Source organism: Vidua chalybeata, chromosome 3, assembly GCF_026979565.1.
Source record: "Vidua chalybeata isolate OUT-0048 chromosome 3, bVidCha1 merged haplotype, whole genome shotgun sequence".
NCBI lineage: Eukaryota > Metazoa > Chordata > Aves > Passeriformes > Viduidae > Vidua > Vidua chalybeata.
The window spans coordinates 3,363,422-3,386,188 of NC_071532.1; the positions used below are offsets into that span (position 1 = coordinate 3,363,422).

The 22,767-nt window shown below is 51.9% G+C and overlaps 1 protein-coding gene across 3 annotated transcripts in view; it reads right to left on the reverse strand.

Moving 5' to 3' along the window:
• Nucleotides 1-3,700: 3,700 nt before the first annotated feature.
• Nucleotides 3,701-22,767, reverse strand: part of SLC8A1 (solute carrier family 8 member A1) — a 111,685-nt gene continuing 92,618 nt past the window's right edge. For 2 of the 3 annotated variants that reach the window (XM_053937473.1, XM_053937474.1), the window contains 6 exons: nucleotides 17,926-18,032; nucleotides 14,594-14,611; nucleotides 12,845-12,975; nucleotides 12,099-12,198; nucleotides 8,303-8,578; nucleotides 3,701-6,232 (listed from right to left, as the gene is read on the reverse strand). In XM_053937473.1, the coding sequence (XP_053793448.1) occupies nucleotides 5,856-6,232; nucleotides 8,303-8,578; nucleotides 12,099-12,198; nucleotides 12,845-12,975; nucleotides 14,594-14,611; nucleotides 17,926-18,032 (1,009 nt within the window). In that variant the 3' untranslated portion in view covers nucleotides 3,701-5,855. Of the gene's footprint in view, nucleotides 6,233-8,302; nucleotides 8,579-12,098; nucleotides 12,199-12,844; nucleotides 12,976-14,593; nucleotides 14,612-17,477; nucleotides 17,582-17,925; nucleotides 18,033-22,767 lie in introns of all 3 variants that reach the window. The other variant, XM_053937475.1, reaches the window with a different exon arrangement.

The following is a 22,767-nucleotide window of genomic DNA, read 5'->3' on the forward strand; positions in this document are numbered from 1 at the left end:
TGCTCCTTGGTTTTAGGGGCTCAGATCCACCATGTGGGGTGGTTCATCTTTGCCTTCAGACACAAAGAGCAAGGCTGAGCTAACAAGTGTCAGTGCAGTGAGGAAGGAAATCTGTCCCACACAGGGAACCCCCAGCTGTGGGGCAGGAGGGAGGGACAGAGGATGCTTCTCTGCAGGGAGCTGGGGAGAAGATGGAACGTGAAGAGGCTTCACAGGGGAGGCAAGCACAGAGCAAGCCACAGGTTGGATTGCCACTGAGTGTAGATTTTGGGACCTTGAGATGGCTCGAGGCAGAATGTGGAGGACATCAGGTGGGGTCACTAACGGTGGGTCACTAATGGTCCTTCCCGTTGCCACCTGAACTGGGGTGGGCTGTGTACTGGGAGGGGCAGAAAGCTTTGCTGCTGCAGAGCAACGGGCCAGGGGCAGTTTTGACTCAAAGAGATAAAAATACTGTCTGGGGTTGGTGCCCATGGGCAGCCAGAGAAGCTGCAGGCTGTGCTGTGTCTGTGGAGAAATGGAAGTGCATGCCCGTGCCCGTGGCAGCCAGGGCAGGGGACATGCTGTGGCAGTGCTTGAACAAGGTCTCCAGAGCTGGGTGGGACCCCTTGGCACTTGTCCCTTCCCCATGCCCTCCGGTGCTGGGCATCCCACTGGAACACCCAGCTCCAGCAGTGCTCCACAGCACCTGCTTTGGGAACAGTGGGTGCCCCAGTGCCCTCTTGCACACCCGTGGTGAGGGCAGCCCCAAGCTGGCATTCCCTTTGGGAAAGGGCAAGGAGCCAAGGGAGGGTGCAGAGCCTGCAGGAGAGGGTGGTGAACCACCCTGGGGGCACTGAGTCCCAGGGCCAGGACTGGCCGTTCTGGAGATGCTCCAGAGAGAGAGCAAGGCCCTGTGGAGACTCCTTGGATGCTCTCAGGGGCATCCCACGGGCAGAAAATCCTGCTGGGAGCAGCAAGCTCCTGCCTGTCTCTGCTGATAACAGCTCCTACTTGGCCAGGCAGGCCCCTTTCCCTTGCAGTGTCCCTTCCCTCCGTGTGAGGGGTGCTGCTGGCTGGCAAGAGGTTCTTGGCACCTCCAGTTCCAACAGCAGAAAGGCTCAAGTCCTTAAAAGGTGAGGAATCTCACTGCATTTATTGTCCCTCGGCGCTTTTTGCAAGAATACGGACGCCTCTGGATGCTTTCCTGTGCAAGTCAATTTTTTACAAGATAAACAGGCTTTTCCACAGCTGTGCTGAGCACGTGTATAGGCATCAGTAGGTGGTCATTGCATGCTCTGAGAGGCCAGAGAGGTTCCTGGTGCTCTGCAAACACGTTTCTCCAGGTGGGATTGGGTGCCAAAGCTTACAGAAAATAACGCAAGGCTTTCTCCTGGAATTACACTGTCCAGCATTGAGTTTTCTGTCACTTTCTGGCTATGCTCAGCTCTGTCCCTCCAGGAATGTAGTTGAACTTCCTCCTGAGTTATGTATATGGCCACCAACGCCGACGATTCTTACCCGAGAATTTAAAAATAGCTGTAACAATAACACAGGGGCTCTGCTTCCCCCGTCCCTGCCCGCAGCAGAAATAGTGCAGGGAGTTCACAGCCAGGCTCGTGACCAGGGCGGGCTCCAGGCCTCCCTTCTCCCCTCTGTCCTTTCGGGGAGCAGGGATGAAGATGCACAAGCGAGTCTTGCGATCGCCCCTGGCCCCGGAGACACCGCAGGCTGCCTGGCATGGGGTGACACAGGGGCAGGAGCCTCGTTTGGGTGGAGATGGGGGGTTCACACCTTGGCACGGAGCAGTTCCTGGCTCAGGTGGCAGTTGGGGTGGGCTCAGCCACGAGGCACTGCAGACCTGTGGCTCTTTCCTTTTTCTCTGCGCCGTCTCCGAGCCTTCGGGCTGTGACTGGGATTTGCCTCCAGGCCTGCTGACCCCTGAAGAGCTGGCAGTATGGTTTGTCCAAGATGGCTGGGGCTGTCATAGTGTGCTCCTTCTTGTGCTTGGCAGTGGCCTGTGGAGTTATTTGGGTGTCTCCTGTCTCTGCATGTCCTTTGGACATGTGCTGCGTCCTTTTCCATGGAAAGGCTTGCCTTTGGCTGGTGGGGTGATGAGAGGGGGTGAGAGCAAATGGGGCAGGGAAATGGATGGAGGCCGAGGGTTTGATCTGCTGCTTCTGGCAACCCATAAACCCAGGCCTTTATCAGAGATGCTCGATGTTCTCCCCGTGCAGGCAAGGGTGGGAGGCTGGATGAGGAAGAGATGGGAGAGTTCTGGCATTGGACAGGGGATCCAGGGAGCTGAGCTGTGACAAGGTGCGACTGTGCCGGGGATGTGCTTCCTCCTGCTGCCTCCCACGCTGCCAGCCAGTGCTGGTGTCTTCTTGGGGAGGACAGCTCTCTTCTGCCTTTGGAGAGTGTGGTTGAAAGAGGAGAGCAGGCCTGGCACCCTTGGGAACAGCGCTTGCCCTGGCTGCTCCCCCGTGACCCCTCCACGAGCCACTGGGCACACTCAGGTCACACTGTGCACAGCCCTGTTAAAGATGCCCAGAAGCACACAGAGAGCAACTGCCTGAACAGGGCTGGTGCTCAGCCTGGGACTTTGGCCTCGTCCTAAACAAGCACTGCTCCATCATTCCCTTTGGAAAGCTCTGTGAGCAGGAGAGTTATTTAGTGTCTGCTAACCTGAGTGGCCACACAAGTCCCATTTGACTTGTTAATTACTTCAGCCAAGGCAATTCATTCTGAAGCAGCAAATGACGAGGGGAAAACACCAACATCACCTTTCAGCAGATGCAATTTTGGTCAGAAGAGGTGCTTGGCTTTCACAATCACTGCCTGGGAAAAGCATGTGGACATTGCTGGCCCTGCTCTCTGCTGGGAATGTTGAAGGCAGTGCTTGCCTGGGGCCCATCTCCAGGGCTGGTGTTTGAGTTCAGCTGTCAGAGCAGGACCTCCCAAGCCTTGCAGGGAGAGTTTATCTGGGGACAGCTCAACAGATGCTGGATGAAACACAGGGAAGAGCAACATCCCTGGGCATGGGGAGACTTTTCTCCTCCTCAGTGCTGGCTGAGCTGTGTCGAGGCACAGATGGGTCTGAAATGGCCCACGGCACCTGGACTGGGGCATGGGCAGGCACCTCCTGAGAGCAGCCCAGCCTCATGGGGTGTCTCAGATCTGCTTTGGCACCCATGGACCCGGCCCTGGTAATGCACCTCTTGTATTCTCCCTCATAGTTAGCTCATGGCTTAACCCAGCACAGGTCACTGTGAGGCTGTAGCGAGAGCAGGAGCAGTTCCATAGAGGACATGTGAAGGAAGAGCTGCTTGGTACCTTGGGGGCACACCCACGGCTCTCCCCATGCCTAGGGCCAAGCCAGCACTGGCCAGGGATGCAGCACAGCAGCAGCTCCTGGCCCCAGCAGGGTGGGTTGCCCTGCAGCTTTGTCCCTGGGTGGTTTCCTGCATCCCCCTGAGAGTGGAGCAGGCTGTGAGTCCCGGCTGGACCGCAGCACACACCGAGCCTGAGGCACCATGGAGATGGAGAGGGAGGAAGGGCATGGGATGGGGCAGGGGCGGCCGTGCCAAGGCACCACTGCCCCTGCCAGAGGCAGAAACACGGTGAAGGCAAACCAGTGAGTCAAGGAGAGATGACTACAAAGGGGAAACAGCTGGAGGGGAGAGAAGGGTTTTCCATAGAGAATATGCAGGAGCAGTACTGGATCCATCAGGAATCATTACAAACTTTATTTCTCTGTGCATTGTGTACCATTGATAAGGATCATCACAATTAGTGGACTCACTGCTTATAGTGGTGGGCAATACACACAAAGAAAAAAATGAAGCCAAACAGATGAAAATGAAATCATTGTACATAAAGGTAATCATAAACCTGAACAACCTGCACCTGTGTTTGATTTTCCCCCAAAACAATGAGAAACAAAAAAGAAGAACCCCAAAACAAATCAAAAGTGAAAAAAGGCTCGAGAAGAAAAAAAAAACCTACAACTTCATATTCCTAGAGAAAACCTTACAGCAGGTTAATTAAAATTTCCACAGATAGTTCAAGATGAGTACAAATACCCCCAGCCAGCTGGTTATGGTACAAGCATCAGACATGGTTTTCAGCTGAGTGGAAGAGCTCACCATGGACGTGCAGGCTGGGAGTTTGCCTGGCTGGAATGTCAGGAAGCCTGGCAAAGGGCATCGGGTCAGGAGACATCTCTCAGCACCAGTGCCCAGTGTCTCCCCTGTGCTGTGCCCTGGGGAGCTCTACAGCCACATTTCCCTGGCTCGGCTCTCTATCCCAGCCTGCACTCCTGGCACCAGGGGGGTGATGCTGAGTCACACCTCCCTGTCTCATCCTGTCCAGTGACGTCAGATTCGGAGAGTGCACAACACGACCTGTTCCTGGGGGATGTGTCCTGGCTACGCTCAGTGGAGTGGGAGATCTCGTACGGCCCTTCAGCCCTTACGTGTGATTACTCTGCCTCCACATGGCTGTGGGGAAGGACCAGCTTTGGGGACTGGTCCTGATGGCTTAACACTCAGAAACAGGGGCTGTCACTACACCTCTGGGGGTACAGGGAATAGCAGGGGGCCAAGGGCTTTGAGGCAGCCACCGACTCGAAAGGCAGAAGCATGTGAGGTGCTGGGAGTCAGCCACGCTTGTTCCCCTCAGACTGCTCACCCCACTCCCTGGGACCTGGTGTAACACCTCCTGTGGGCAGAGGAGGCCTTCCTGCTGACTTCAGCACGTCAGAGGACCCCATGCACAGAGCAGGACAGAGCCTGAAGTCTCTGGGGTGTGGGTTTTCCTCCCCTGAAAACCTACAACTGCATGGCTGTTATTGCTTCTCATGGAACCACGCCACGAGCAGTAAGTGGGGACAGCTTTCCATCCTTTCCACCCCCGCTAAGAGGAAACAAACAAACAAACGAGCAAAACCCTATGGCAAAACCGAACTAACTAAAAATAAATAAAACCCAGTGAAAAGAAAACGCTTGCAATCTGCAATGCTCAACCCACATGGTTGGAAGGACTATCGCTATAGGATGCTATATACAGATAGATTTCATTTCATTCATGCAAATGTTACAAGTACCACGACAGCATGCCCGAGGAGGCGGAGGAGTGGGAGGAAGGCTCCCGCCGCTCCGCGCAGCCTCGGCTTGGGACACGGGACACGAGGCTGCGGCTGTGCACCCCCAAAGCATGGACAGGGAAAGGTGAGGGGCATGTGGGTGGGAGATGCTAGTTGTACACACGCCAAAACGAAACAAAAAAACCAACCCCAAATCAATGACGAAAACGGTTTGTGTTCTATCCTTAGAAAGCTCCCAGCTTCCCCTTGTCTTCAGTTCGGTCTCTCGCTCCTCTCCAACAGGGCCCGAGGGCCTGTTCCCGAGTGGTGAAGGCAGCTGGATGGCGGTGGGAGATCAGAACCCTCGCTTTCCTCTCCTTCCCTTGCCCACTGCTCTGTTTCTCACCAGCTACTCTGGCCTTCCTCACACCGACGACGCGCCCCGGTCGCCTTCGCATCCGTCTTCCCGGGGGCCAGCGGGTGGGAGTCAGCGCTGGGAAGGGGCTCGGTGGCCATCGGCCGCTCCTGTTGGTCGAGTTGCAGAAAGGGCCCTGCCCCAGGCTCCTGGCTGGGGCTGCTGCCTGGGGAGGGGTCCTGCTGGCTTTGGGGTCCTGCCTAGTTCAAAGGATGCTCCAAAGCCGCTTTCCATCAGCAGGTGTGTGAACATGGCAAATCTCTTTTATTCTTTCTCTGTTCATTATACACAGCTTTATATCTATATCTATACCTATATATCACTCTATATAGATATATATAGATATACACATATTTACTATCTCTGATTGTCCCTTTAGAAGCCCTTTATGTGGCAGTAGGCTTCCAGAGATGAGAAGAATATGTACAAGAGCCAGAGGAGGATAAAGAGTGAGGATGTGAGCAGCTTGGAAGTCCGCGGCCCGCCCAGCTCACCTCCGATCTCGGGTCTCCGCCGGTAGAGCAGCACTCCCACACTGATAAAAGCAAAAATGGTGAAGAGGGTGACGGAGAAGGCCAGTGTGCCAGGGGAGACTTGGAAGGCTTGTCCGTGCGCCGCGTGGTAGATGGCTGCGATGGACCAGGCCACCCCAATGCCCAGGAAAACGTTCACAGCGTTGCTCCCGGTGACGTTCCCGATGGAGGCGTCCGCGTACTGGTCCTGCGTTGCTGCTACTTTGCTGGCAAATGTGTCTGCAAAGGAAAGATGGGGAGAAAAACCTCAGGAAACACCCAGGAAAAGAGGGCAGCTTGAGGACAAATGTCAATGGCAAGACCTGGGGAAAGAAAATAATGGGTAAGGGGATAGGGTACAGCCCCTTCCAATGGAAATTCCGGGAAATCGAGGGACCGTCTGGTTCTTATCAGGGTTTGGAAATGCACAGGGGGGAATCTCAATGGTCAGAAATACAGGGCTTCCCCCAGTATTGCCTCTAGCACCTTTTGCCTCCCTGAAGTCCAGTGCCTTGTGCAGGCCCTGGCACTTTGGTAAACCAGGTCATCCTCCATCCCTTGGGAAGAAAAACTGTGTGGGTGAGTGCATGCTTGCCCAGGTGCTCTGCCAGCTTTAATACCAGTGATGAAACTTGGCCAGCCATTTTAATGGAAAACCTTGTGCCAGGCAGACCAGCATGACACTGCTCTGCACCACAGGGAAGTGCTGATTTTACATCCAAACCCACTCTGGATCTGCAGGAAGATCAGAAGGAAGAGCAGAAGGGATCAGCCCGTGGGTTGGTTCAGGTGAGCACTCTCAGCTAACAATGAGAAGATGAGTCCTGAACATATCTGCACTCCCAGATCCCCTTGGGTACAGGCAGCCCAGTGTGGCTCAGGAAAAGAAAACAATGAGGTCATATTTCACATTTTTTAATTCTCCAGAATTTCCTTTCTGTTCCTCCCCAGTGGGCTTCAAGGTGAGATGGCAAAGTGCAGCCTGGCACAAAGATCTAGTTCCATGGAACAGGAGGGGATGGGCACATATAAGCACAGCTAGAGGGTCCAATTGCAGCAAAGAAATCAAAAGTCTGCTTTATTTTTAAAAAAAGGCTGTCTTGAAGGCACCTTGATCATGGTGCAGTAATAGAGTTGTGTGGGACAGTGCCGATGCCTCCAAGGCTCTGCAGCTGCCATTGGGGGAGAAGGGATGAGTGTAGAAACAACCACCTGCATTTCTGCAAGTTCGAGCAGTGCTTTCAATGCAGGGAATGTCCCTGTCATCCCTGTCAGTGTTGATTTCTCTGCACCCTCCTCTGCCCATCTCCTGGAAAGCAGGCATGGAGGAGCCCAATCAGCACCAGCTAACACTGCACAGCCTGGGAGCCAACTGAAACTGAAGAGTAGCCCAATGTATTCTAAAAAAGAACTTCTTAAATGCCACCTTATGCCAGCAAAAGCAGGAGGGAAGATTTTCACTGTCAAACATGTGAAGAAGCTCTGCAAACCTTCTGCTAAAGCCTCTACTGCCAGAGGTCTAAAAAATGCTCCTTCTTCTGTTCCTTGCCCCAGATCTGTTCCCTTTTGGTTCTGCTGCTTCTTCTCTTTGCCTTTGCTAGCATTAGGACAATTTAAGGATCTTTGAGCATCTGAGTACCGATAACTGGAAGTTTGAAGGCGCTGAGGGAGGGTGTGACTGATGCAAAGGATGGCTGGGGAGGGTCAGAGCCCCTTGTCCAGAAATCAGGCTCTGCCTGCCCAGCACAGCCCATGGCAGAAGGTGAGTGAAAGGCACAGGCTCTCTTACACAAGCTGACATGGGAATCCTCAGAGCTTCACAAGTTGCATTTCAAGCAGCTCCTCCAGCTCAGCAACCTTACCTTGATCCATCTGAGCCTGGTCTCACACAAAGGTGTCCGTGCTGGAAAGGGTGCCCTGAGTACGGACTCACACTTAATTCACCCAGGAGCAAGGTGAAATCAGCAGATGCTAAAAATGCAGGACTGCCAATGCAGGCAGCATTTTAACTGAAGACCAATTCTGACTCTGGAAGTGGACACCACAGAGGCTGCCCACAGAAACAGGTACTTCACAGTCTTTGCAGTGGGATGGTCTTTGAAATGATTCCCATGGGACTGAATCCACATCCTGGTTCTATCCTTCAGCCCCTCTGAGACTGAAAAACAATTTCCATCTATATCTCAAACCTGCGCTTTGGGATCCTGCAGAGCACAGCCCTCCCCAGCTCCAACCCCAGTCCCAACCCCAACCCCAACCCCAGCCTGGGTGGAGATGGACCTTCACAGCAAACCCCGTGGCTGTGCTCACCTGGCACCGATGTCCCCAGGGCGACAAACACGACGGCAGTGACGGAGTCCTTCAGGCCAATGGTGCAGCCAAAGTGGGATGCCAGGTCGCCAATGAAAGCTGTCAGGAGGCCAATCATGAGGATGGAGACAACGAAGCAAGCCCAGCCATTCCAGTAGTCTGTGGGGGGCACGAAGGCAAAAAGGACCTTCCAGAAGACGGTCAGAAAGTGCATCACGTAGTCAAAGCAGGAGGGCAGCTTCTCCTCCCCACATTCATCGTCATCGTCATCTTCCCCTGGAGAAAACCGGCAGTGCCTGATTAGATTTGCTCGTCCTGGGGAAGGTTGGGCAAAGCTCCTGTGCAAACTGCAGCCCCCAAAATGCTTTGTGTCATGATCTGGGCCCTGGAAGGCCTTGACTTCCAAATATCTTATTTTCTGAGCAATCATCAGAGTTGCTTGATGGCCTTTCCTTGCCCCTTTACACAGCACAGAGACACACCCCAGAGGCAATGGTTTAAAAAAACGACCTGCACTTCAGAAAATGCAAAGCCTCGTGCCAGCACCTCTGCCTGAGTTTAACCATCAGATGTTTTCTGTGACTCAGCTCCCGCTCAAGAGCTCTTCCCCCAGAAGAAGTGGGGAAAAAACCAACCTCTTGCTGACTGGAGTTGACTGGGGCAAGCAAACCCACCGAGAGCAAGGCCTGCCTTGTGGAGATTCCCACAGGGAAGCCCCTTCTGAGCTGCTCTGAGCTGCTTTCCACAAGTGCCTGCAATTGCTTCCAGCTCTCTGGAAAAGCAGCTGGCTTTGATGGTTGCTGAGCTGCTCTGGTGCTTCACCTTACCTTTGCTGCAAACCGTGATCAGGTAATGGATTTTTGCCTGCCCTAAAGCCTCCCTGCTCAATCACTGTTGGCTGCCCTTCCCTGCTGCATTTCCCTGCCCCTTCACATGTTTCTCTATAAGCCCTGGTTGCCTGTTCCTTGATGTCTGGTCTCTCCTGGGTCACTGGGGACTCCCTTTCCTGCTCCAGGGATTGGCACCTCGCCTGTCTCTGCAAAACCACTTGGCATCCAGCCTACAGGGAGTCCCACGGTGTGGGGGGGACCCCACCAGGGAGCCCACTGGGGCTGGTGACCCCTTGCCTGAGTCCTGCAGCTCCGAGGAGCTGTCTGGAGAGCCTGCTGGCCAGCCTGTGCCTCGGGCAGGCTGCATGGCAAATGTGGGGCTTCCCCAGCCTGGCGCAGTGCACATCATCACTGCTGTGGCATAGTCAAAAACTCCTCCTGCTCACACTGGAACCACTCCCAGACTTCAAGGGGAGGTGACACTTTTCCAACTAAGTCAGTGGGAGCTTTCCTGCTGCCCTTAGGAAACAAGGATGAGTTTGTAAGTCACGAATGTTCGGGATTCCAAGGCCGCTGTGAGTCGTGTTAAAGACATCCCTTGCATTTTGTCTGGTGATTTTCCACGTCTTTGATGCTTTTTGTTTTCCCACCAAGGATGTGGACCAAGGATGGCTGCTGAAAGAAGCTCCTTAGCAATGGGAAGATGCAAGCTTGGGAGCTTCAAGCTCACTATGGCAGAAACAGTAGCTAATCAGCATTATTATTTTGGCAGATATAAATACTCATTCCTGTGCATCGTTGTGAAGATAAGGAACAGTTTTCCAGCCTGGAAAGCCTATGTTGGCCTGTGTTTTCCCTCAAGGTGCAAAGGCTGCTAATGGCAGGATACACCATGCTGTGCTCGTGCTGTAATTCTGCAGCAGGTATTTCAATCCTCTGCCAAGCTCAGGGTGGCATCAGGACTGCTATGGACCTACATCTTTACAGAGCTGATGAAACAGCCTGAAAAATGATCACGAATGCCACTGTCATAACCTTCATCCAGATCTGCCTAGCATTTTGTTAAGCAGCCATGATGTCTCTCTTTTGAAGAGCTGGCCAGATCTTGTGGAGGTGACTTGAAACACAGAGTGGATGGTGACCCAGGGGTGCATTCAGAAACGGGCCTGCAAGCCCCAGAGTGTTTTTGCTGTGGAAGAAAGTTTATAGCTTTTGGGTGCAGACTAAAGGGGCTGAGTGACAGGCTCTGGACAGCCCAGAGTGGCATGGCACAGTGTGGCACAGCCTTGTCTGCACCTGCACTGCCCTTCCACAGACCTCACCTTCTGCTGCTCCATCCCCCTGCAAACACTGCCCTGAGCTGATCATTGGGTGGGAAATGGGGGTTTAATGTTTCTTTTCTCAGCTGGGATGTTACATTTTGAAGGGGTGACGGAGGACTTTCACCTGGTATCCATGGTGAGCTGTGGGGGAAAAACTCAAACCCAACCTCCAGTGTTTAAGGCATTTTAACTTATCTGGCACAAAGCTTGAGGAGCTAAAGCCTGAGTACCTCCAGAGCTCTGAGACAAACTACTACTGAGATCCACAGCTGCAAGGGACAGCTCATGTCCACCAAAATACATCCCATTTATTAAATGCTTGTTAATCTTCTGTTAGCTCTGATCGTGGCAGAATATTCAAGACATGGGGGCAACAGGGCTTCCACATAACTGCAGTCTTTATGTGTGTCACAGAAATGGCATCCAACCATCAGTGACTCTCTTTGCTTTAACATGGGATGCAATTACATAATTGGTTCTGGCATAGATTAGTTTAGCCATATTAGCTACAAAACCTGCAGCAAGGATTGTCTTGCATGATAAGTTCATGCTGAATCCAAAATAATGGGAGGCTCTTGCCTGGAGGCTCTGAGAAGAACTGTGCTACAAGAGGAGGGATCACAATCTGAGGAGAAAGCTGCTGCACAGCGTCCTGCCCTTGTTTTCCAGAGGCAGAGGGTAAATGGTACTGCCATCATTTTTAATTACCTGGTGCTGGCAGAGGTTACCTTGTATAGCTGAGTTAGAAGTAGGAAGCTGAGCACTCCCCCATGCATTTCAGTGCACAATTAGCCAGATGAGAGGTAATTGCCTTCCCAGGGATTTAATTTAAGCTGGCGGACTTTGCCCTAATGTGTTCACACACAGCCCAGGCTGGGCTGTGAGGTTGTAACATCCAGCCAGTAAGTAATAGTGTTTCCAGCTGTTAAAACAACATCTGGAGGAGACCTTTCTTCCTTCTTCCACATATATGGGAATGATAACATATCCTGTACTGGTAAACATGGCACTGGCACCTGTGAGAACAGTACCACAAGGCATTTGAGGGAAAGTCAATTCTCCAAGGGAGGGAAGATAAGATCACACAGGATCTGGTTCAACCACAGATATGATATGCTGCTGCAGCTATTGGGCTGCTGAGCCATAATCCTCCAGCCACAGCTGGCTGGGGCAGCAGGAGTTCCAGAAAACAGGGCGTGTCAAGGGAAAATTTTGGCTCACAGTGAGGCTTTGCACCCTCACTACTGCGTTGTCCTCACCGCAGAGGTACAGGGAGAACCAGGGAAGGGGAGCACTGTTGCTTCACACCAGCCTCATTTATGCCACTCTGAATTTCCACACTGTGTTCACCTCCCAGATCTCTCCCACTGAACTGACTTTTCGCCCTCTGCCGTCTGCTACCAGCCAAGGTGTTGCTCTGCCTGGTGCTACAGACACACTTCACACAGAAGGTTTCCTACACACGAGACAAGGTGCCCTCACAAAAGGCTTTAATCAGCTGCCTTATTTATGCAGGCGCTGTAAATAACTCTGCCACCTGCTTTGCCTCCTGCTGCTCCACTACAGTCTGCGCTGCTGATGCAGCCAAGGCGAGCTGAGAGCGAGGGTGATCGTAATTCACCTGGAGCTGTGGCCCAAACTCACCCGCGCTGACAGTAATGGCCTCAATAAACTGCTCCCTCCAGCTGTTTGTGCCAACCACCAGGGCCAGGTTCGTCTTCTTAATGAGCTTGTCCACCGTGTTCTGTGGATGGAGATGCAGAGCAGAGAATTAGGGGCTGCAGATACTGGGCTAAAGTGCCACTGCTTATGGCCATGTGTTTATGGAACAAGGTCAACAGATTTTAAGCTCAAGAGACCCAAATGTAAGTATTTGCAATTTCTTTCGCTGCTGCTAAAAAAGACCTTTGGAAACCTGCTCATGGATGGGAGTTTGAACCATCTCAGAGCCACAGTAAATGTGCCCTGTTATATTTTTATACCACAATAAAATGGAAAAGATAATGAAGTAGCCAGTTTTCAGCTCTTGGCTTGGCCCATGCATTCAGGGCAGCTGAGCTGCACAACCATTACTTGCATTTGGGGTTATGAGCCCTTTGCACTGGGAGTGCCAGGCTTGGGGCTCACTCAAGGCTGCCTGTAAGTAGGACCAGCGTGTAGAACTCACTGTGAGAATAGGATCATGTTTTAAAGCAACCTGCAGCATTTGGGACCCCAGCTCCTGTTTCGTGTGTGATTCCATGTGCTGCCTCGCTTTGCTCCAATACCATCAACATGTGCCTCCCAGTGCTCCCTCCTCTACACCTTCCTACAGATACCTCCCTCCTCTACACCTTCCCTAACAAAAGGAGTGTGGAAAGAAGAACAGGCATGCAGGATGTGAACACTACCTTGAACTCGTAGGATTCCTCAATGATGATCTCAAGTTTGGTGTGCTCCCCCAGGACCGGGCGCCCCATCTCTGCGATCCGGCGCTCTTCCTCCTCCTTGCTGGTCAGTGGCTGCTTTTCTTCATTCTCCTCTGCAAAGCAAAGAGCCCGGGGGTGAACCAGGCCCAGCTGGTCACTCTGGGTCTGGCCTCCTGTCAGAGGGGGAGGTCAGGAGGCCTCTGGGTGGGAATGTGAGTGACAGAACAGTGGAGGAGGAGTTCATGGAGCAACAGACAGGATAGTTGCATGAAATGCTACCAAGAGGTCTGCGACTCATCCAACCTCAGGAGGAGTCCTGCTCATCCTGGGGCTGGGGAATAGCTTATTGCTTGGTAATTGCTGCTGGGAAGGGGAAAGATCAGCACTAAGGCTGCTCCATTCCCCAGCACTCCAGGTCTGCACTGAGGGACGGTCAGGGCAGTTCCACCAGCCTGTCACAGCAAGAGAGCTCTGACAGCAGCCCCTGGGCTGAGACACAGATGAAATTTTGGCTCTGCCTCCTTCCGAGCAGGGCTTTGCCTTGGAGAGGGGGCTGGCAGCCAACGCCTGCTGTGATGGCGGGGCTGGAGGGAAGAGCACAGATGTAAGAAGCCATCCACAGGCCAATGCCTGGCTCCAAACCCTAAAAGAGGAGGCAGCAGAGGGACTACAAGACCAGTGAAGCAGGTCTGCACTTCCACTGTCATCTGGGTGACCTCTGGGGCATGGGGACTGCAGGCAGCACGCCCTTTGTCACTGTCCCTTGTGCAGACCCCACTGAAGTCCCTTCCAGTCCACCCGAGGGATGGGCAGAAGAACATCAGGGCTAAAAAGGACTGGAGTTAATCTGTCAGCAGGCACACACCCCAGTCAGTCCATGAGAGACTGACATGGTGCCACACCACAGGTACCTTGGATGGAGACCACGGTGCAAGGAAGAGGATGATCTCTAGCCTGGACCTTCCTGAAGACAGGTTTGCCTATTGAAGTGATCAGCAGGAGATCAGCAGGGGGGACTGCACACACTCTACAAGCTGTCCCCGTGCAGTTAGTAAACTCCATTCTTATGTCACACGGGGTTAGTGCCGCTCCCTTGCTGGCTGCCCCTTGTGGCACGGAGTTGAGGGAAAGCCCTTCTCCTCCTGCAGGCCGAAGAGACCCACCTCGGAGCCAGAGCCTCCTAAATCTGAATTTATGTTTCCAGGGGCTCCTGAGGAGCAATGTGTGGGACCCAGGACCTTCTCATCCCATGTTGTTCAGCTGAAGGAGGGAAGCTGGGCTGGCTCATGCCAGAGGAGCCAGCCCTGCTGCTGGGAAGGGCAGGGGCTGCACATCTGAAGCAGCCATGGGGTCCTGCCCTTCCTGCAGCGCTCGGGCACCTGGCCCAGGCCTGGGAAGTGAGGAGAGAGCCAGGGGACAACTGGAGCAAACGGAGAAGCCCACCCTGCTCCAAGACATGGAGAGGGGCTGCTTGTCGCTTCGGGGGTGACAGGTCACCCTCCCCGAGGCGGGGTTAGGCGTGTGTGGCAGGCAGAGCACTCTGTGAGAGGACACGGTGTTAACGGGACCGGCCGGGCCGGGCAGGCCGCGGCTCAGCGCCTCCTTACCCTTCCAGAGTTTCCCTCCAGGACAGAACAAAAGCAAAGAGGAAACCAAGAGGAAAGAGCAGGGTGAGCATATGGCCATTAAGAGAAAGGAACAGGGGGATAGGGGAAAAGTACAAATCCATACCTGTGATGGTGAAGCCACCTAGATGAAACCAAAAATGAGAAAAAGGGAGAGAGAGAGAGAGAATAAATGAGGATTAGCATTTGCACATCAACACAGACATGGTGGCCCTTCCCTGCCCCACTGTGGACATGGGGTCTGCTCCCCAACACACACCCCAGGGATAGTGTGGGGAGACCTGAACACAGGCTTTTCAACCCACATCTGCAAGCTGCCACCCCTTGGTGTCCAATATATGCTGTGGAAGGGGTGAAGCCTGCCCTGGGGCTGTGGGTGCGTGGGGAATGAGGGTGCCCACTCCCCAGCTGCCCAACCCTGGAGGTGGCCAGCAAGGAAATTCAAAGGCTGTTTAGGCTCTAAGTTTCCCCAAGACAGGAGGAAAAGTTTGTACTGTCTCTTCAAAAAGGATTGGCCAACTTTCCTGTCCAGCCACAAGCATCCCTCAGTCGCCAGGAAATCCTGTTTTGCCACACCAGTTTAGAGGTGATGGGTTCATTTGCGTGGCACAGGTTTGTATCTCGGGGTGCTGGCAGGTTTACTCTGGCTGTAACAGCACCACCCCCCCAAAAATGCTCCTTGCACCACCTCTTAATATTGATGACTTCGGGGCTCTACTCCAAGGGAAGATGGGGCATTAGGTTACCTGAGCTTACTTAAACAGTGCTGACCACCCTAAAAGAGAATGCTGTGAGCAAAGAAAAACATCAAGCAAAATCAACTGTCTTCCAAAGATAGGCAAACCAGAAAAATGGAAAAGAAAAAATGAATGCGCTTACCAAGCTCATTCAACAACAGGGCTGTGAAGGAGACAGAGACAAACACAGAAGAAGAAAAGTAAATGAATAATGAAATCAAAAGGGATATCCACAGAAAGACACCAGATCCCAGGGCAGAGATTTCAGATCTGTAAAGCTGTAGGATACCGTTAGTGTTAAGAGAAAGACGGTAAACAGAAATGTTTAATGGGATTGTGGATTTAAAATAAAAACCACTGCAAACATGGGGTGGATTATGGGATTAAAAGACACACTCCAAAAAATTCATTTTTCCCCTTTGAATTGTATGTGCAAGATCTTCCATTGGTCTCAGAGGCAGTTCTGCCCCGGGGAGGGGGACACAAGATGTCCCATGTGCAGCAGCTACTGGCTTTGACCTCCTCCAGCTGCCTGATGGGGAGCAATGGCTCCAGCAGCAGCTGCACTTTTGGCACAGACAATGAGACAAGAAAAGTCTGTGGCAAGGCTCGGCTCAAGGGTCTTGTTGCTCAACATTTTAGATCTCCAAAACGAAAGAAAAAGCCTCTCCCTTAGTGCCCTGGTGGATCTTGGGCCCCACCACAGCCCAGGGGTGACATTTCAGAGATGCCTTTGTGTCTCTGAGCACACTGCTCCTCCTGCCTTGCTGCTTCTTGTACCAAACCAAGTACAAAGAAACAAGTTTAAAAGGAAAAAAAAAAAAAATTGCATGGCCAAAGCAGCAAATAGCTGCTTTAAATAGTCCTTTAAAGTTTTGTCCTGCCTTCCACTTAGCAAGCTGGCAAACCTGATCTTCTCTCAGGTTTCCCCAGTTATCTTTGTGACCAGGAAGATAAGACTTCTTTTTTTTCCTTTTCCTTTTATTTTTAGATAAAAATCTCAGCTGGGATCTCCAGAGCTGGTTTTAAAACCTTGGATCTGGAGAGCACGTTTGCTCCTGCTGGACTTGCAAGGCTGAGCCCACACTGGCCCCTGTGGGCAAGGCTGGAGCTGCTGACTTGAGTCATCCATGTGTAACTTTATCCTGGCTGTACTGTCCATGCTCCACAGATGCCACCAGCTCCATTTAATGACACAGACCCCACCTGCAGTGCCTGAGTCATGCCAGTGTCTGATTTTTTAGCCCAGCTTTTGTTAGGTAGTTACCTCCAGCAGGGAAGCTGATGGAGGGGACAATGCAGCTGACTTAGCACCTGAGCTGAAGAGGAACGTGGCATGTTCCCACTCAGTGTGGGGACCACTGAGGGCCCTCTCTGTTCTATCAAATAAATATTACAGCCTAATGCCTGCTGGAGGGAGAGCTGATGTCCCAGAAACTAGAAAGGAGCTCCACAGCAGACAGACCAAATCTTCTGCAAAGGCTTTAATACTGGTCCCTCTCTTAAGTAACTCTGAAAGTGCTTCTTGCTCAGCCGCCAGCAGTGTGCGGAACCAGCCGTTGCCATGAATCCTCACTTAATTTTCTAGCAGAAAAAAAAGCATGGGAAAATAGGTGAACTCTGTCTTTTTGGGAAGTTTGGTATTTGGTTTAGAAATGTGATGAAAGAGGAAATTGTTTTTATTATTCCTGTGAGAAGCTATTATCCAATGCAGAGCCATGAAACTTCATTTGAGCATAACCTGATTTACCTAAACTGATTGCATCTCCTGATATTACCTACTTGGGCTGTGATTTTCATCTATTTTCGGATCCTAGTGCCAGTATAAAAAGGCTAAAATTACTGCTCTGGCCATGCATTTTACCTCAAGTGAAAGCTGTTTTATCTTCTGATAAAAATGATGCAGCATTGCCCTTTTCACTTGTCGAGGCTGGATGTTCTCTCTGATTAAATGAAGGTGCAGCTGCGGTGCAGCAGGGGCAGCACTCCCAAAATATCTCTGGGGGCTGGGGACGCTCCCCGTCCCCTGCCCCGGGGTGGTGCCAGGAGCACTCCTCGCTCCCTGGGCTGGGATGGAGTCCTCTCCAAACGAAAGAGGAAAGAAAACAGAGCAAAAAGGTGCAGCGGCCAAGCTTCAGAGGAGGGAGGGCAAAACGGCCAGGAGCCAAAGTGCGAGGAGAAAGGAGTGTGAGAGTAGGGAGACACAGAGAAAGCGGCAGCGCCTCGAGAGCTGGTCTGGTTTTACTCTCACACCTTTCACTCCTCGTCGTAGCCACACCGGGTCCCCAAGCACAAGGAAGAAACTGCACTCTTTCTCATACTCCTCACGGTCAAGTACTCTAAGGGTAATGAATTTCCTGTGGGAACACAAGACAAAGGCAAACACATGATTGGCATGGCACACACATGCAGGTCACGTACGCCCCGGGTGCTGTGGTGACAGAGATGGTTGGCTGGGGGAAAGGGGGCTGCACATCCCCCCTGGGGCATATGGGGAAGGGCAGGAGCATCCTCACCACCCGGCCGAGGTCGTGCCGTGGTGGCCTGGGGACAGGCTGTGCTCAGGGGGGACGGGGAGTGGCCTTGCTCCTGCCCTTTTCCATAGGCACCGGGGATGTGAGCTCGGTGTTGCAGGTGCCAGACATGAGTGAGCCAGACAGGGACACACAGGCTGGGCTCAGCCCCGGAGCACATCCCCCACCTTTCTTCTCACTCATCTCCACCAGCCGGGGCTCCCCGATCTCTAGGTAGAAGGTCTTGTTTTTCTCATACTCCTCATCATCTATCACCTTGATTGATATCGTTTTGCTGGAACAGAGAAGAAGAAATAGAGATTCAAGAGTAAGGGGGGAAAAGGGAGGAGGAGATACAGGGAGCAGAACAGGAGAAGGAGAAGAAGGTAGAGGAGGAAGGTGAAAAGAGCAGGAAAAGGGGGCTGTGGACAGAAAACAGTGGTTTTGGTGGCACAGGCTGGAGGGACAGCACAGTCAAAAGCAAAGGGCAGGAGCCAGTGGGCCAAGCTTGCCTCAGGATGGGCACAGGCCACAGAGCACCAGCAGCCTGCAGGTGCCATCCTCACTGGCATGGCCAGGTTGGGCCACCCTTCCCCAGAGATGTCTTGGCAAGACACGTCCCTTTCCAAAACCCTGTGGTATAGAACAGCCCCTTGGCAGCTGGCACACGTTGCGTGGGCACAAGCACTGGGAACCAGCACAGACCAAGCCCCTGGAAGCATGATGCTCAAGCTTGGGCATGGAAGAGGCTCTGTCTCCCCAGGCTCAGCAGATTCATGAACAACATCATGATCAGCTGCTCAGTTTGGCCTTTGGAGGCTCTGATTTACGAGCTTGAAAGGGATGTTGGAGTTAGGACTTTTTCTGTGAAGGGAATGCAAAGGAAAAATAGCCTTTCTGGTTAGGGCAGGCACGTGGAAAGCTTCACTGACGGTGGGATTTTACTTCTTAAATTTTACTTTCCAAGCAGCAGACCCTTTCCCAAGCCTTCAAGGTTTAGTCCTCTCCCATTAGAGAGCTGAGCAGCAATGCCCTCTCACATGACCCAGAGGTTGCTGAATTTGCCCCTGGAACATCATCAGGACAGGTCTGAAGGCACAGTCACCGCTCAGAGCACAGCCACAAGCACACACCACAGAAGCTGAAAGCCTCACAGGAGTCTGTGGCCACTAGGAGAGAGATTTGCTCCTTGAGCCACCCAATGATGTAAAAATTGCTCTTCCAGAGAAAGAAAACTAGCACAGAGGTGTTTCAGCTCTTTTCAGGGACTCACAGAAACAGCTGGCTGAAAGCTGCTCACCAGAAGGTGACCAGATCTGGGGTACAAACATGGGGTGGTGGACCTGTGCTCCTTCCTACAGTGCAAAGCCATTGCAAAGACAACACAGAAATCCAGCGGCCTCTGCTCCTCCCTGGAGGCTCTGCTCACTGTCCTGGCACTGCTGTGGGGACAGAACCTCCTCCTGGCTTTCATCTTGAACCAGACAAGTAACAGCACAAAACAAAAAGCCAAGGCAGTGATTGTAGTCCTGTGTTTGCTTCTGGCTGGGTTTGCTTTCCCCCTACACTCACCTGACAGCACTGCCCTCCTGTGAGTGCTTTTACCTAAACCAGCTTTCCCAGTGTTCCCTCCCTGCCAAGCCTGAATGCCCTGTCCTTCGAAGAAATGGTTCCCACCCCACCCCTGGCTCCTCTGCACTTTCCACGAGCACCCAGCACAAGCTGAAGCAGCCCCAAGGCTGCTCCAAGATATGATGAAGGAGGTTCTGCCGTTCCTGGCAGGTCCCAGCACTGAAACCCATAAACATGGAAGAAAGCCACGCTCTAGGGGAGTGAAATTGAGGCCACACTGCCGTGATTTCTGGCTTTCTCCTCTCCCTGCACATCTGCACTGGCCACCCAGAGCCCCTGTTAAGCTGACAAGTACTTGGCAGCAGAGTCAACATTTTCTACTCATTCAGGGTAAACACCTCAAGCACTCGGAGGAACAGCCAGGATGATTTCTTGTGCTGTTTGCTGTGAGTCAGAAGTGTATTACGTTTGCCCTTCATGCTTTTAATGAAACCATTTACTCAAGAGCAAGTGATGGCTGTGAAAAGTGTAACAATGCAGCACGGCTCAGTGTAATTGTATTTTATAATGAATATCTGTAATAATTTGTTCAGTTTGTAATTATTGCTGCAATAGGTTTGTACATAGGAAAAATGGTTACCAAGCAGGCATCTGATCTTGCTTTGCATTGTTGAGTTAGGGGAAATTATCATGTATTAAAAAACTAATGAAGGATATAAAAATGCTCTCAGTTAAGCTTTCAAAGAGAACCTGATAGAATTACCAGAATGGCACAATTTCAGAAGCATTACTAACAAAATCAATAATTTTCCTGACAGCTCCCATTAAAATGTACGCTGCATCCTGGCCTCATGCAGGAAAACCCCCCCAGGAAAGGTAAATAAGAGAGGTGCCTTCTTAAATTCTGAGGGCAGCAGAGACATCAAGACATAAACTTCCTATGGGTGTACTTTGGCTTGCCATGTGTGGCACTCCTTGAAGCCCCACAGAATAATTCTCCCTTACAAAAAGAAATCTGTGTGCCAATTAAAAAAAAAAAAATCTCTGATGCTCCAACAGCAATGGACTTCACAGAATAAAGCAGAATAATGGGGATTTAAGTGCCACTGCCAGGAGGTGGTGGTGTTATTGCAGTTTTCCAGGTGATCATTCCAGGGTGTGAGCAAGTGCCCTGTGTTGGGTAGACTTGTGTGCTGCTGCTGCTGTTTCTGCTGCACAAGGCTGCTGGGAAAATGGGTAGGCAGAACAAATGGCAAGTCTGCTCTCTCTGCGTGGATTTCCAATCAGCAAAAATTGCTGAGGCAGATTTGTCCCTGGGATGAGACTGCAATCCTGGAGGAAAGGATTGCCTCCTAATGGTGTTTGAGAAACAGCAAGGATGTGAAAATGACACAGGCTATTGTTAGAGCGTGCCTGATCTCCATCACAGCCTTCTGCCTGCTACAGAGCCCCTTCCCAGGGTCCTGCACACACGTGGCAGGGCTTGGCCAGTGCAAAGGAGGAGGGCCAGGCAACTGCACCTTTGGTCCTGCAGTACAGTAAGGACTGCTGTCTACAGCAATCCAGGACAGGCACTGATGTCCCCCTGCTCCTGCTGGGCCCTTCCATGTGGTCCCTGCTCCTCACTCCTCTCCCAGGTCTGGGACGTGGTGGGAATGAGCATGGGCAGAGCCAGGATGGCTGCCTGAGGCTCACAGAGCAGCCACAGCACTGCCTGCAGCATCTGTCCCTGGACTTCTGAAATCTGCATTTAGGATCTCTCTCTCCTGTGGCTCAGGGCCTCTGCCAGAACAAGCTGTGATAGTGCATAGCAGAAAATCAAAGGGACACTTATTAGCACCCTGAAACTCCTCATGCTGTGTCACTGCAGGGCCAGGATCCAGGAGTCCCAAAGCCACGAGACAGAGGGGAAAAAAACAAAGGATGAAAGCAGCCTCTAAAAATCATTACACATTTTCTTCACCTCGTGGGAATCTGGGGTCAATACAGAGGGTGGTTCCAAGCTGCCCCTTCTAGACAGAGGCCAAGAATCAGCTTTGATTTGGGGCTGCCAGTGGTGTTTTGCCATAACCTAATGTCCACAGCAGCTGGGTATTTAAGCCAAACACTCAAGATCCCATGAGTGCACAACACCACAGCCCTTGGAACAGCTGGATTAGTTTTTTACTCTTTTGAGCCTCAGTCATGCTGCAGGTGGGAAAGAACAATTTCTGAAGAATCACAAGGATAGAGGTCCTGTGTTGACATAAATCACCAGTCTTGACATGCCTCCCTGTTCCTTCCTCCAGTGATACCACGGGGCATTAGCAGCAAACCAGGGCTGATGCTGCTGGGTTTTCCTTGCACTGGTGTTGGGTCCATCTCACCTGAGCTAAGGAGCCCTGCTCTGCCATCAAGACTGAGGGCATCCATGACTGTCGGCACTTCTGTGCCAGAAGTTGCACTTTTCCGAGTCTGCAGTCCAAGCAATTGCTGAGGGAATGAATTTCATCTCATTTCCATGTACTGGAAATTAAAGAGTAAACAGGTCTTGCAGAATTTCAGCTCCAGCTCTTCTCCTCTTGTAGACACCCAGCAGCAACAGGAGAGGGGTGGTGACTTTGTGGATGTGTCATACAAAGCTCTGCCCTCGCTCCAAGTCCAATGCTCTCCATCAGGACTTACTTTTCCTTTCAAACCAGGCTATTTCATTCAAACTGAAGAGGTCTTTTATCACACATAACCCTTAGTTACAGCAGCCCATGGAAAAGCTCTCTTGGCTGGTGAGGCTCTAGGGAAGAGCTGCTACACCAATGTACAATGGCAAAAGCAGGACAAGAAGAGAAGCAAAGCTTAGAGCAAAATGCCAGCTGGGGAAGGCACCCTGAGAGCAATCCCAAAAGTGTGCAGGGACTGGTGCATATGTAATGAGCTAGAACAGTCTGGCACAGGGTGACAAGAGCAGGACAGAGATCAACAGCAAAATATTTCTCTATGAATATTTTTTTGACCACAGGAGAGAAAATGAGTGCAGCACCAGGCAAAGATATAAGGATCTGGAACTGCCAGCTCTCCTGTCTGCACTGGCCTTTTCCCTCAAGGGATCAAATGGCATCAGGAATGATTGGTGAGGATCTCCATGTACCTTTGCATTCCTTTTGAACCCAAATATCTGCACAGTCATGACACACCTGTGGAAATCATGAGTATATTCGCAAAAATTCTGCCATTCCCAATCTACACTGCACTGCTCAGCTCAGTGAAATGGCAGAAACCCCTCTCCTGGCTCAGATGAGCAACCAGCATTGCAAGGACCACGGGAGCCTGGAGGGCATCAGCAGCCAGCTCTGGAAAGATTCAGGCAGGACATGCTGGAAGGACAGGGGACATCATCCAGGGCACTTCTTGGCAGGGCCAGATCTCCAGGAGCAGAGATGTCACAAGTCCAGCACTCACTTCCTCAGCTCTCTTTCAGAACC